Raw genomic sequence first — 14,587 nt, 5'->3', positions numbered from 1 at the left:
GAAATTTAGAGAGCAGTATTGTATATTAAGAATATATATTTATGTGAAGACATTTAGTAACTAGAAGGGTTAAGTATGATGGAAAGCAATGGGGTAAAATTCAGTGGAAGGATAAATAGAAGCCACCTTGTCACAAGACCAGAAAAAAAAGAATCCCGGCATGGAGGGATGACACAGTAGTTATGGGGGACGCTTCAAAGATTTAGATATCTATTGATTTGTTTCTTCATAAAGCAAATATTTTTAAAATTTCACTTAATGATTATTTCATCCTTCAAAAGGTAGAGAACTAAGGAGGGAAGTTGCTCTTCTGGCCCTGATTTTCACCAAAAAAAGTGAAAAACTGGTTATTCCTGGGGTGGAAATGATTGGCACCTCATGGAAAAGTGGTCATTTCCACTTATTGAGTAGAAAGTTGAGCATAGTCAAACACACAAAATTTGGGGAAGATTTCAAAGGTTATCAGAGAAAGGATGGAGAGGAGGGGCTTGTGGAATTTTTACTAGAATACCAGAGGGACGTCAACTCAGGAAGGATAGGAATGCTTGATAATATGTTATTTGAAAGAAAGTTTTATTGATGACTTTTTGTTTTTTACACAAATAATTTCCTGACATAACACAAACAATTAAATAGAACTGATTGACAAAATCATTTCTGGTACCACTCTCTACTGAGAGATATGAAGTGTATTTCATCATTAGTTATGATTATCATAGGTTCTGTCAAAGAGTAGAAAACCCTTTTAACTTATCAATCATGGCTCAGTATCTTAAAAAAGGTTCTCTTGAGTTTACTTTGTAAAAAAATGTTTATTGGGATTATTGGAAAAAAATTATCACATAAAAAAATACTGTCATTTGTCATCTGTAATATTGGACACAGTGACTTTTTAATGTTCCTTTCAGTGCTAACCCTATGATCCTATGTGGGACTGCTTAAGAACTGATGCAGGAGAAAAGATCTGAGTCCAGCCTGATTAAAAATACATGTACAATTTTGCATGGAGTATTCACAGGCTGAATGATGAAGATTATTTTTAATTGTGTTAATATGGAAATGTAGTTTTAAAAGTCCATCAGGCATGTGAAGATATAATTTTTAGGCCAACAGGAGGCAACTTTCAACACAGATGTTACCAGGGAGCACCCGGTGTATTAGACAATCATTTTCCTCCCTCTTCTTTTTCGTGCTGTCTTTCTTCTACTCCCTGTTTTGATCATCTCCTATTTTCCCTTCCTCTCTCACTGTGCCTTCAACCTTCCATGAGTACAGAGAGAAGCTTAGCTCCTCTGAAGGTAAGCAGAACTCAAGAATTTATTTTGAGTTCTGTTGCCTCAAAGAGAAAACATCTTCATGAAAACTGAAAATTTCTATCATATATGAGAATACTTTCTCTGGCTACTCCAATTGACAATGATCTTTCCTTCTTGGAACTTCTGTTAATAGTTAAAATAAATTCCAAATAATACATCACTTAATTATATATGCTCACCTAATTGTTGTTTTATTAGTATTAGATTCTTCCTGTCCTTCAGCTAAATTGTATGCTGCTTCTAGAGGGCAGAAGCCATCTTATACTTTAACTCTCTCTCCCATGACATAAAACATAATTCTGGGAATGTAGCAGGCACAACTGATAGATCATTTTAGCATCATACTCACAAATCACATTTTTATGCCGTTTATACTTGACCTTAGAGTCAACATTATACTTTCCAGTTAAATTACTATTTGTTATTGCTTTCAAATACTTCTCAGCAACGCAGTGCAGTGGATAGAGGCTGTGACTAGGATTCAGGTGGATGTGGGTTCAAATTCTGCCTGTGGCACTTAGTACCTGGGTGATCTTAGGCAAGTCACTTTACCTCAAGCAACTCCTCAGGACTAAGTCATACTTGGCTGTAATCACAGTTCATTTCCATACTGTTATAAAAACTTTTGGAGGTGATAAAGAACATTTGGAGTCATCACTCTTTTTGCTCTACTGCTCCCAAGGAAGCAGTGGCTAAGCTCAAGTCTCTTCAGATGTTTCACTGTACAGAAATGACATATAGAAGGAAAGTGGCTTTTACTGTGGAGCTTAATTTGAAGCCTCACCCCAAATCAAATGGATAAACTAGTAACTGCTTGCTGGACCCCCCCCCAACTATTTTTATACACTTTTACTTAACAGGAATGGCCAAGAAATCAGCACAGAGAAGACACTACACAAACACAATGGTATTTTTAAGTGAACACTGTTTTTCCTAAATCATTTTTTGATTTGGCTTACAGACAGTAAAATTAAAGAGGTATATTCCTTTTCACTCAGTTTCCAAGTTGTAAAATGTTTTCTTCATCTGTAAGGCTTCTGTATCATCTGGGCCATCTAGAACACAAACAATATGAAAGAAGATGTATGAGAATCTTAAACCAAAGAACGCACGTGAAGGGTGTGTGTAGGGGTGGGGTGGGGGAGGAGGGTCAGAACCTCCCAACAGTTAAGATCCCAGACAATTTAGGTGCTTGTAGTAAAGTCCCTGGGAAGAGTAAGAATCTATGTTAATAGTGAGCAAAAGAGTGAAATAACCAATAGTTTAGCAAGATATTGGGCTGTTGAATGAAAGAATACATCATCATCATCTTAATAATATAAGAAGTATTTTAAAATTTACAAAGTGCTTACAGACATTGTCCTCAAAACAAGCCTGTGAGACGGGTACTACAGACATTATTTACCCCATTTTGCAAATAAGGAAACTTTAGCTGAGGGATGTGGAGGGGAGGAAGATGGAAGGAATGAGTTAAGTAACTGGTTCATCTTTATGTTTTTAATGATTGTTTTTAAAATTAAATTTTCTTTTTTATTATGAACATAATGATGATCAACAAAACACACACTGCAATATACAAAGAATATGAATCATGAACCTGTTATACAGTTGGTGGTGGTTTCTTTCAGTCATATCTGTGATCCCATAGACCATACTGTCCATGAGGTTTTCTTGGCAAAGGTACTGGAAGGGTCTGATATTTCCTTTTCCAGTGGATTAAGGGAAACAGAAGTTAAGTGACTTGCCCAGGATTACACAGCTAATAATGAAGTCAAATTTGAACTCAGGTCTTCCTGCCTCCAGGCCCAGTGCTCTATTTGCTGTGCCACCTAGCTGCCCCTTAAAAAAAGTGTACTATATGTTTAATTTAACAAGGTAGCAACACAATTATTCTTTGTGTTGCCTACTTCTTTTTTCTTCTATGTATTTTAAAATTTTCATTTATTTTTTTATTTTTAATTTATGGAATGAAACAAGCATTTCTATAACATTGTATAAATTTTTTTAAGCAATCGGGGGTAAGTAACTTGCTCAAGGTTACAGGGCCAGTTATTTCTGGGGGTGGTGGTAAGTATCTGAGCCTGGATTCGATCTCAGGTCATCCCGCCACTGGGGCCGGTGCTCTTACTCACTGTGCCATAGTATAATTTTTAAAAAGATGACTGCATGTGAAACTGCAAATCTATTATGCACAACTTGCTATTCCTTTTAAATATATAACAGTTATCACGTAAATTTTTAAACATTTCATTGCTGCTCTTGGCTTTCTTTTGCTCTTCTCCTCCTATACACTCCCCCCAAAGAAGTCAAGGAGAGCAAATCAACATGTCAGGCCTGTCTGAGAACGTCTCCCTGAGGCCACTCCTCCTCTTGTCTTTCACTTCTCTGCCAAGAGACAGGGGGCACCCTTCATCATCAATCAGTCACTATGGTGATCAGGCTCTGAATGTTCTTTCATAGCTGTTCGTTAATAATGTAAGGATCTGAGTGTCTTCTAAATTATCCAAAGAAATATTATCTTGTACTCAGTATAATTTTAGTGGAAAGTATATCCAGATCATTTTGGAGTTTTTGAATTGAAGTGTGTAAAGGTATACATGGTAACTCAATCAGTTCTTAAAATTTAGGACCTAAAGAGAGGCATATGGTGGGTATGAGAAGGTTTATGACACATAAAGAATTATGAAGGAGAAGCAGCATAAAGAACATCATCAAAGAAATGAAGGCTTGTAAAAGGAGATGGGCGAGAGTGAGGGATAACTAATAAAGAAACACTGGTAGCCTTGTGATTTCAGGAGAACCCAAGGAAGGCTCTCAACACAACACATTAGGCAGACCTGCAGAGGTGAACTTTATGAGAAGACATGGCCAATAGTCACCAGGATGGGTGGACATGCCTGGGTTGTAACATGCACCATTGGGGGTTGGGGGGGGGGTAATAGCTACATTGTTGAAATCACAAATTTAGGTAGCTGAAGAACTTAAAAGCCAGAGGGCACCTCAGAGATTATGTCCAATGTCCTTATCTCTGTGATAGGAGCTGCTCTGGGAGGTCACCAAGTGAGGTGACTGCAGATCTTTATCAACAGCCTCCATTTAGAGGCTCCAAGTCCAGAGCCCTTTCTACTGTCTCAAGCTCTCTCTCTTGGATTCATGAGAAGACCTACTTTCCTGACCAGTTAATAAAGAGTGTGAAGCACTGAGATTGTGGAGAAATTAAAACAGTTATGCCAATGAAATGATCCACAGTCAGAGACTATGATTATCTAGAAAAATGGATTTAAAGAAATTAATATGGTGGTATTTGTAAAGAGCATGAAAAGACTATAAAATGGAAACTCTAGAAAATACACTTATGGCAGCAGTAGAAATTTCAAATGAACAGTAAATGAACATGTAGGCAACTGAGACATTTATAACAAAGAATGATCAGAAATGTAAGGAAAAATGACAAAGTTCCAAAACTTAAGATTTCCATAGGATTTATGTGACCCATATGAAAGTAGTTACGTATGCAAATATTCTTAAAAAAAGGAATTACAGGAAGTGTATAATCAGGATGTTTCATACTTTGGAAATACAAAGGTATTAAAATATCTGGGGAATATTCTGTTTTAAAAATGAAAGATGGGGTTTGAATACAAGCTGAAGCCTGAAGCTATACATACTTGGGTTTATTAAATGCAGAGACACAAATGGGTTTATTTTTATAGCTAGAAACAACTGCAAGGGAACTTCTTTTCTTGAAGGATAGGGGACATTTCTTCACAAGTCAAAGACAAAGGACAAAAACATTTGTATGAGTCTTTCAAAATGCCAAGCAACTCAGAGAACCATAAGCTTATGAAAGTTGAGGGAACCTCAGAGATCATTTGTCTTCCCACTGTTTATCTCCCCTCCCCCACTTTACAAATGAGGAAACTGAGGCCCTGAGAAGTTAACTGACTCGCCCAAGTTCACAAAACTGGTAAGAGGCAGTGCTGAGACTATCTAGTCTCCTAACTCCTAGGTCACTATTTTTTTCCCCAAAATCAATATTCTCTCTCTCCTTTTCCCTGTTGTTTAGACTTTTGAGTTCTTCCTCTGAAATATTTTCAATGAAATTCTAAACTTAATGAACAGAAAAAATCCCATTAATATTTCCATATACAAAGAGTACTACATATAAAGTCATGAATCTCCATTCCATAGTATGTTTTTTTCAAAGTGTATAATAAAGCCAACACATTACTTTCTTTTTTTTTTAATTTAAAATTATTTTATTGTTAGTTTCAGATTCTCTCCCTCCCACCCATTGAGAAGGCAAGAAATACAAAACCATTACAAATAGGAAATCATGCAAAACAAATTTCTGCATTAGCCATGACCTGTAAAAAGAAAGAGAGAAAAAAAAAACCCGAACAAACAAACATGCTTCAATCTGTATTTTAAGTCCATCAGTTCTCTCTGGAGAGGGACAGCATTTTTCATCTTGAGTCCTTACTGTGGTGGGTCATTATGTTGATCAGAATGACCAAATCTTTCACAGTTAATCATCTTTACAATATTGCTGTTACTGTGTAAATTTTTCTCCTTGTTCTGCTCACTTCACTTTGCATCAGTTTATGTAAGTCCTTCTTACAGGTTTTTCTGAAACCCTCCACTTCATCATTTCTTGCAGCACAATAGTATTCCATCAATTCATAGCCATAACTTGTTTAGCTCTTCTGTTATTGATGGGATCCCCTTACTTTTCAATTCTTTGCCACCACAAAAAGAACTGCTTTAAATATTTTTGTATGTAAGTGTCCTTTTCTTTTTCCTTTGATCTCTTTGGGGTATAGACCTAGCAATATTGCTGAGTCAAAGGCTATGGACAGTTTAATAGCCTTTGGGGCATAGCTCCAACCACTTTTAGGAATGGCTGGACTAGTTCACAACAATGCATTAGAAATATCTATTTTCCCACATCCCCTCCAGTATATGTCATTTTCTTTCTCTGTTACCTTAGCTAATTTGATGGGTGTGAAGTGATACTTCAGAGTTGTTGTAATTTGTATTTCTCTAAATATTAGTGATTGAGAGCATTTTTTTTTCATACAACTATTGACAGTTTTAATTTCTTCCTCTGGAAACTACCTGTTCATATCCCTTCATCATTTATTAATTGGGGAAATATTGGGCTATTATTCTTACAAATTTGGCTTAGTTCCCTACATATTTGAGAAATGAGGCCTTTATGAGAGAAATATGCAGCTAAGATTCTTTCCCAGCAATGTGTTACTTTTTGTTTTTTGCTTTTTTTTTTTTTTGGAGGGGGAGGGCAGGGCAATTGGGGTTAAGTGACTTGCCAAAGGTCACATGGCTAGTATGTGTTAAGTGTCTGAGGCCAAATTTGAACTCAGGTCCTCCTGACTCCAGGGCCAGTGCTCTATTCACTGTGCCACCGAACTGCCCCCAATGCGTTACTTTTAAAGTTGTATTACTAGTCTGTGCTTCCTTTTGAACTTTTCTTCTGTGCATTAAAAAAAGTTTAAATAGAACACTTTTTTCCTGGCATCACTCTTGCTAGCCTTTATCTTTCTTCTATGCTCATACTTCTTCCTAAAGCCCACCACCAATCAAAACAAACAAACAAATCCTTGTAACAAAAAAGAATTGGTCAAACAAAACAAATCCATACAGTGGCCATGGTTGAAAATCTTTGTTTCTTCCCCTAACCTGAGCTCATGATTTCTTTGTGAGGAGGTGGGTAACATGCTCCACCACAGGTCTCTTGTAGTTGTTTTGATCAGAGGTCTTAAGTTTTTCAATGTTGTTCTTTATAATCTTGCTATTTTCTCCTGGTTCTACTCACTTCACCCTGAAGGTCACAGAATCTTCATCTCTTCCAAGAATTCTAGTTGAATTTTTGCCCAAGCTGTGTTTTACTCTGAGGTTTTGCTTGTAGATATTTTGAAGTCATTCTCTTTATATCCTGAGTGTCTCTGTTACCATACTAGGTTTTTATGGTAGGAGTCTTTTTTTTTGCTCATTTTTCTTGCCTAATTCCTAACTTCAGACTTGGCATTAGGGCTGGGCTCTGCATACTTCTGCTGGGAATGTCTGAGTTGGTTTAGTCACTGCTTCTTCTGGGGTACTAAGTGTTGTGTTCCAGGATATCAGAGACATCTCTGGCTGGGGACCTGCAAGCTTTAAATGCTTCCAAAGTGGTCTGATTCCGGGCAAAATCTGACTGCTGCCCCTTTGGTTTGAGCTTTACAAGTTCCTTGTCCTGCTCCTGAACAAAAGGTCTGTAGGGCCGCCCCTTGTTGGAGTTCCAGTAGATGGCTGCTAGACTCAGTTATTATCAGCCAGCTGGAAAGCTCTGCTGGTTCAGTGACAGAACAGTATTAGGCTTCCCTTGGATCTGGGATTCTTGACTTGGTTATTCTTCTGCAACCTTTAGAATGGTCGAGATGCTGGAAATGAGACTCCATTGTGCTCTTGAGCTGTGAATCACATAGATGTTGCTTATTTCTCAACTTGCTTCTCAATGCTCCTTTCTGGGTACACAGCCAGGGGCCTGTAACCACTCTTAAATCTGGAATACCACTGCCCTTAGGGGCAGGTCTCCTCCTTAGTCTGCCCTGGATCTGGGACTTTGAACTAGGTAGTAAGCAACAAATGGTATTTGTTCTAGAACCCGACACAAACAGAGGCTTCTCTAGGCTGAATGTGGGACCTCTTCTTGCTCTGGTGCCTACAGAACCCTCTTTCTACTCTGGAATGTTCCATGTGACACACTTTTGGCTAGACCCTGTCCCCAGATACCCCAGTCCTCTTTGTCTATTTGGACCTGGGCTAGGAAAGCAACTCCCTGTGATGTTTTTTCTTGGATTTCCCAATTAAGATTCTGTCTGGTATATTTTCTAGATCTGTTTGGAGGAGCTGTGGGCATGTGTGGGGGAGGGGAGGGTGGGTTGCTGTTGTCTTTCCTGTTACATCTTGGCTTCATTTCCTAATAGCTTTATAAATTAGGATTTCTACTACTACCTCTCAACAGCTTCTTTACCAGTTTTCTATATGAAGCACTTCATGCCCATCTGCATCACAGAATCAAAATTCTATCTTTGCCTGTGTTTCACTTGACGACAACAACAACATACCACCATCCACTCTTGGTGTACAAATAATTAATGAAAATGAGTAATAAAAAACAGAAAATAAGTCACAGTGGGATGACTCATAGTTAATATTTCATAGCAGCCAGTTCTCATATGAAGAAAGCCAGATAACTTTTGTTTAACCTCTATTCAAGCCCCAGCATTTGTGAAGCCCTCCCACTTTTTTAGGAGGGGGGCAGTGGGGAGGGTTCCAACCTGTGATTTCATCAGTTGTAGGGAACTCCCAGTGTGTCAAGTCCCTCTATCAAGCAGGCAGCTCACCTGCCATGTACTCTTCTTTAAGAGTTATCTGGGCCACTTCGAAATTAAGTGCCTTCTCCATGGTTTCAGTTAGTTAAGTGTTAGAGGAAATTCCTGCACCCAAGTATTCACGACTGTAAGGCCAGTCATTTATCCACTCTGCCATGTTGCTTTTAGTGTATTAAGCACTAAGTGAACAAACAGGTGAAGTTTAATTCTCTTTGTTTAGGACAGTGAAGCAGAAAATAATCTTCCTGTTGTGTGAAGAAAGTTTCAAGGAGATTTGATTAAACATAACATTAAAATAAGCCAAGAATACTTTTAAAACATGTTTAGTTGCTTAAATAACATTCTAATTAAATGCTTAAATTACAGTTCTAGAACTGTAGAATCTTAGAGATGGAAGGAACCTGAGGGGTCCAATATAATGAATTCTTTGACTAGTACATTCCTTCTATACAATCTCTGCCAAACTGCCAGCTAGCCTTTGTTTAATGGGATGATTTTTCTTTAATTTTTCTGGTTATATTTTTGTAGCCACTATTTCATTATTTTTTTTGGTAACAATATTGCCCTGAATAAGAATGTTACTAAGAGTAAATGTTTAAGATAATTGTTTTATAGTGAATTTCTTTCCATAAATCTGGATCATCTTGTATTATGTTGAGAATACTTTCATATATTCAGGATAAGTTTTTAAGGTGTTATTGGAACAATAAAAAATGAACATTTAGATTTATTCCTGACTATAAAAGCACTGTTTTGAATTACTTTATAAGCAGTAGCAGACTGGTCCAAAAAAGTACAAAATATAGCAGAAGCTGTATGTATGTAATATGAATTTTATGTTCTAAACTACCACATTAGTAAATCTACCCAACAGCTTAAATTGCTTTTACATCTTCTTTAACACTTTGGTAATAACAAGCCTAGAACTCAAAACTCCTTCACTAGGGTCAGCCACTAAATTTAAGAATGACTTCCTGAGGAGATCTGCTAATTAGCACTTCTCTTTGAGCTCTAAACAAGGTATGTATTTGGCCCCAGTGCAAAAAGGGCAGGGGAATACCAAATACTAAAAATAAATAAAAATACTGACCAGCAATTACATTGAGATAGTGCCCATTCACCTTCCAAAGACACTTGGTTTACCTATTTTTAAAGAAATATGTGCTAAGGAACTGCAGGTTCTTTATATAACTTGCAGTCATCTCAGTCTTCTTTTTTTCTATATTACAGATGCTTGGACTAAATCTCACAAGGGAGTAAATGACACCGGTTTAGCTAACTTACTGACCCATTCTCATTAAGTGAAATTATACCACACTTCCTCTTCTCTCCTATGAAGGTTCATGGCAACGTTTCTATTACAACTACGGACTGGCAAGTTTCAGTGGTAAAGTGATTATATATTGCCTTATTGATATTACTGTTCTTAAGCCACTTCAACTTTCTGGCAAGATTTTAATATATAACATTGTTAAAACCTGTGTGAAAAAATTTAAATCCATACTATAAACAGTCAAGAAAGAATATCTAAAATCTGCCCAGGCCTTAAATGAGTCTCAAGTAACATAGTTCATACAGTCAACAAAAATTCAAGAAGGGAAAATGTAAATACTAAACAAGTATCACTACTAGGTATTTGCCTCACTCTTTTCACCTAAAAGATCTCAAAGCACTTAGCAAAAATTGACTCAATAGATCTGAAAAGATTAGGAGCAAAGTAAATTATTTTCGTTTTTATTCTTTTTTTTTTTTTTGAGGGGGAAGGCAAGGCAATTGGGTTAAATGACTTGCCCAAGGTCACACGGATAGTTTTTGTGTTAAGTGTCTGAGGCTGGATTTGAACTCAGGTCCTCCTGACTCCAGGGCCAATGTTCTATTCACTGTGCCACCTAGCTGCCCCAATTTTCATTTTTATTCTGAAGTGACTGATATGGTCAGTGACCTTCTGAATTCCAACTTTGTATACCGACCATCTTTATCTTTGCAGTAAAATCATTAACCAGTTTAGACTTACTGAACATATGTTGATAGACCATGATATTTAAATGCTTTTAAGGCTTTTCCTCTAAAAGATAAAACACAGAAAGTCATAAAATTATTGAGTTAAGCTGGAAGTGACCTTAGAAGTTGCCTGGGCCAGGCTCCTCCTTTTACAGGAGGAAAGCGGGTACCAGGGTTTAAGGAGGGCTCTTTCATTCTGGCCTAGAGAAATACTTTTTTTTTTAAACAGCCCAAAAGTAGATGCCATTTATTTACCTGGGAGTGTGCTGGAATCCTCTTCTCCTCTGGCTTTGTTCTTGTGACCTGTATCTTCTCCCTAAGAGATAGGTACAAAGATAAAATCCAAGCCTTATAATTCAATCACTCAAAAGAGTTCAATTAGGAAAAGTAGCATAGAGCCAAGTATTTACCAAAAATATCTATTTGGACAACAGTGCTTTACTCTCCTTCAGTTGTTGCCGCCCATCACTGTCCTCCCCCCCCCCCCCCCCCACTCCCCGCAATCAACCTATGATCTATAAAGTGGGAAGCAATTAATTCAAAGAGGTAGAGCTGCTGCTGCTGCTGGAAAGAGCGGAACGGAAGCTTCTCCCTTTAGGAAGCACAGACAGAATTGTCCCTGCTAACACCAATCCCAACCATCTGCATTCTATCTAGACATTTACTGCTGCCAATGACTTTTGGAATGGAAAATTTAGATGCAGATGGCTTTCAGGTAGAAATTTTGCCAAGTAGGGGAAAAACAATGTGCGGCTTTCCACAGTCCCTACAGTATTCCTTCCTTCCATTCCTATAATTCAATCACCTTTTGCTTTCTTGATAGGGAGTAGCTGGAAGAAAATTCTGGTGTAAGAGCTCCAACCTTACAAGGAACAGTATGATGCGGATTCAATAAAAAGGGTGAAATTTTTGAAAAGTCAGTGACTTTCTGACCAATGACCTCCAAGCTTGGTTATGCTAATAATCTACTGACAGCAGATACATAGCTCCTGGGCCCATATTTAAAGGATTTCCAGTTTAGTAGAGCTTACATAGATCTTTGAAGACCCAGGGTTAACTTCCATAACACAATGTAACACTTCAGAGGAGGGATTTGGTGAAAGTTAACATTTAATAGATAAGCACAAGTCTCACAGGGCACTTGTTAATTCAGGAGGTTGTTATCCAAAGCATTCTCCCTTCCTGGGTTACAACCGTTTGGCTGATTTCACTGCTAGATCACACCTCCACCAGGGGTTATATAGGAGGGGAAACTTAAATCTAGCAAACTGCCACTTGGTTAGCATCTCTGGCAAAAGGTTGTTAAGGCATAGGGTTAAAAAAAAAAAGGCCCAACATGAGGTTTCCAAGTGATTTACTAATTTCAGTTATACTATCTCAGTCTCCTATTACCATGGCCAATCAAGATCTATAAAAATGTCTGCACAAACCCTATTCTACCTAGTAAAGTATTAACAGAAACACGAAAATCCACAGGAAGATTGGTGAATTGGTAGTTACCATGTGTGGGATCTCACAGATCATTTATCACCAGCTGGCCCATGCAAAGGTATCTAACAGCAGGGAAAAGGTTAAGCATTTCTCACTTCAGCTGTAGTTTTGTCCTTTGACCACCAGTTAGCATTTAAAAAGTTCTAAGTAGGCTTTGATGTTTAACACCTCCCTGAGGTTAATAGGGATGATGGGGTTCACACCTCGGTGATTACCATTGTTTACAGGGAGAAAGTTTTCTGCCAGGCCTTGCTTAACAATGGAAGATAGCCACACATTTACGCAGGAATGGTCCCCTCGGTCAGCAAAGACCATCCAAGGCCTGTGATTTTCATATTTAACTACACTTACCCAGCCAAGGGAGCAGGCTTAACCCTTATCAATACAGGGACTGGAAAACTCAGAGCCTTGGAGGGCTTGCCATCAAAGGGTAACTATTTTTACCCCACAATGTTGATTTTGGAGGAGAGGTTAGTTCTTTTGTTAGCACAAACAAACCCCACTTCCAACACTGTTCTAGGAATATAGATATCAGCCTAGAATCTGACACTTCTTTGTTTTTCCATTGCGAATTCTATGAAACATGGCTGAAAAAAGAAGTCCAAAAGACAGGGGAACTGAGGTAGGCAAAATTCAACTGAAAATGAACCTGTGACTGAAGTTTTCAGAAAAGACTTTCTTCACAGAAGCTGAAACTAGAGAAGAAAATTTCTTGAACAAATATGCACTGCTTAAATCCTACCAAAATATTCCATATAGTATGGACCTTATCTAGCTACCTGAATTGAGAAAACAAACACAGGAAAAAGGAATTGTATATTCACTATCATATGGGAAAACACAACTAGAATGCTCCCTGGCATTCCTAACACAAGGTTTATGGATCTCCCTACATTTCTAAACTCTTTGACACGATACTAACCTAATATTTGATACTGTAATTTGTTGCTTTCAATCTGAAGACCTCACAGTGCTAAATTTTCCAGCCCTCTACTTTAACCTGCACTTCCAGCCTGGGGATATTCTTTTGTGTCAAGACTGTTACCCTTCTCCCAAAAGGGCAAAAGCAGATTTCTTCAAAATTCAAAGCCCTACTTGTTAAATTTCAGCTGAGTCCTTGGATTCTAGCTCCTGAGGTCATTAGTGTCTCATTGTTCCTAAGCAACAAGAGGAGCACCTTAGACAACACTTGCCCCCTCTTGCCGGCAGCCAAAGCACCTAAGCCCTGTTGGCACCAAAGCCCAGATCTGACAAATGTTTCTCAGAATTCAGTTATCCCTCTTGACATTTAAAAAAATCAAACCTGTAATATGATGTAGTGAGACTTAGGAAGGGCAAAGAACCACAGAGCTGATGGGTAAAAAATGATTTACTGACAGTACTTCTGGAAATTTAATATTCTGTATTGTATTTTTTCAGGACTTAAGAACAAGAGGGAGATTATTCAGTGAATTTAAATGCTCTGACACCTCCCCTTTTCTTCCTACCTCCCAAAGTTTAGCTTTTCAATTCTCTATTAAATTTTTATACTGATAAACAGAATACTATGCTGAGTATGAGTTAAATTTCTGTAGTCCCAGGACAGAACCACCTACCCAGTAAGGGTGCAATAAATATTCGATAGTAAAGTGAACACAATAGGTTGACGGACAGCAATATTATTGCCTTTGCCTTATACTTCATTAACTAGACAGAACTAATTAGTACGGAATATTCTTGAGTGTTTAAAAACAACACCACCAACACCAGGGAATTAGACTTTAGCTTCAGTAGTTGCTCTACTCAAATGACTGCCTATAACCTGGGTTTCTGCAATAGCCACACACCCAAGTACTTCTTTCTGAACTTAAAATGACTGAGCTGAGACTTTTGCTGAAGGTTTCCTATTTCTGAATGGGATCATCATTCAGAGAGTTTACTAGAAGACTGTACTGGGCAAGAGCAACAGATATAAGAAAATAAATGTGTGATAATTTATAATTATAGATATATTCAATTAATTAAGAAATCACTGGAAATGAGAACAACTTCCTAAAGGGCCAAAACAAGGGAGATCAAATGATAATAGATAGTGCTGCTAACAAATGATTAAAGTTAAAATACAAATCCTTCTCTTTCATTCTTTTTTCTCTTTCTTTCTCTCCCTTCTTCCCTCCCTCCCTTCCTTCCTCCATTTCTTCCTTCCTTCCTCCCTCCCTCCCTTTCTTTCCTCCCTCCCTCCCTTTCTTTTCTCCCTCCCTCCCTTCCTCTCTCCCTTTCTTCCTTCCTTCTTCCCTCCCTCCCTTTCTTTCTTTCCTCCCTCCCTCCCTTCCTTCCTCCATTTCTTCCTTCCTTCCTTCCTCCCTTTCTTTTCTCCCTCCCTCCCTTCCTCTCTCCATTTCTTCC

General features: G+C 38.0%; 1 protein-coding gene across 1 annotated transcript in view; it reads right to left on the bottom strand.

The window, feature by feature from the left end:
• Positions 1 to 556: 556 nt before the first annotated feature.
• Positions 557 to 14,587, bottom strand: part of FAM120B (family with sequence similarity 120 member B) — a 27,449-nt gene continuing 13,418 nt past the window's right edge. Inside the window, exons 4-5 of the mRNA XM_069070478.1 lie at positions 10,967 to 11,027; positions 557 to 2,371 (exon numbers count right to left, since the gene is read on the bottom strand). Of these exons, the coding sequence (XP_068926579.1) occupies positions 2,359 to 2,371; positions 10,967 to 11,027 (74 nt within the window). The 3' untranslated portion in view covers positions 557 to 2,358. The remainder of the gene's footprint in view (positions 2,372 to 10,966; positions 11,028 to 14,587) is intronic.

Source organism: Petaurus breviceps, unplaced genomic scaffold (assembly GCF_028583685.1).
Source record: "Petaurus breviceps papuanus isolate PSGF00001 unplaced genomic scaffold, PetGlider_PUasm1.0 90808, whole genome shotgun sequence".
NCBI lineage: Eukaryota > Metazoa > Chordata > Mammalia > Diprotodontia > Petauridae > Petaurus > Petaurus breviceps.
The sequence above is the reverse complement of the archived record's forward strand: the minus strand, read 5'-3'. Positions and strand labels throughout refer to the sequence as shown.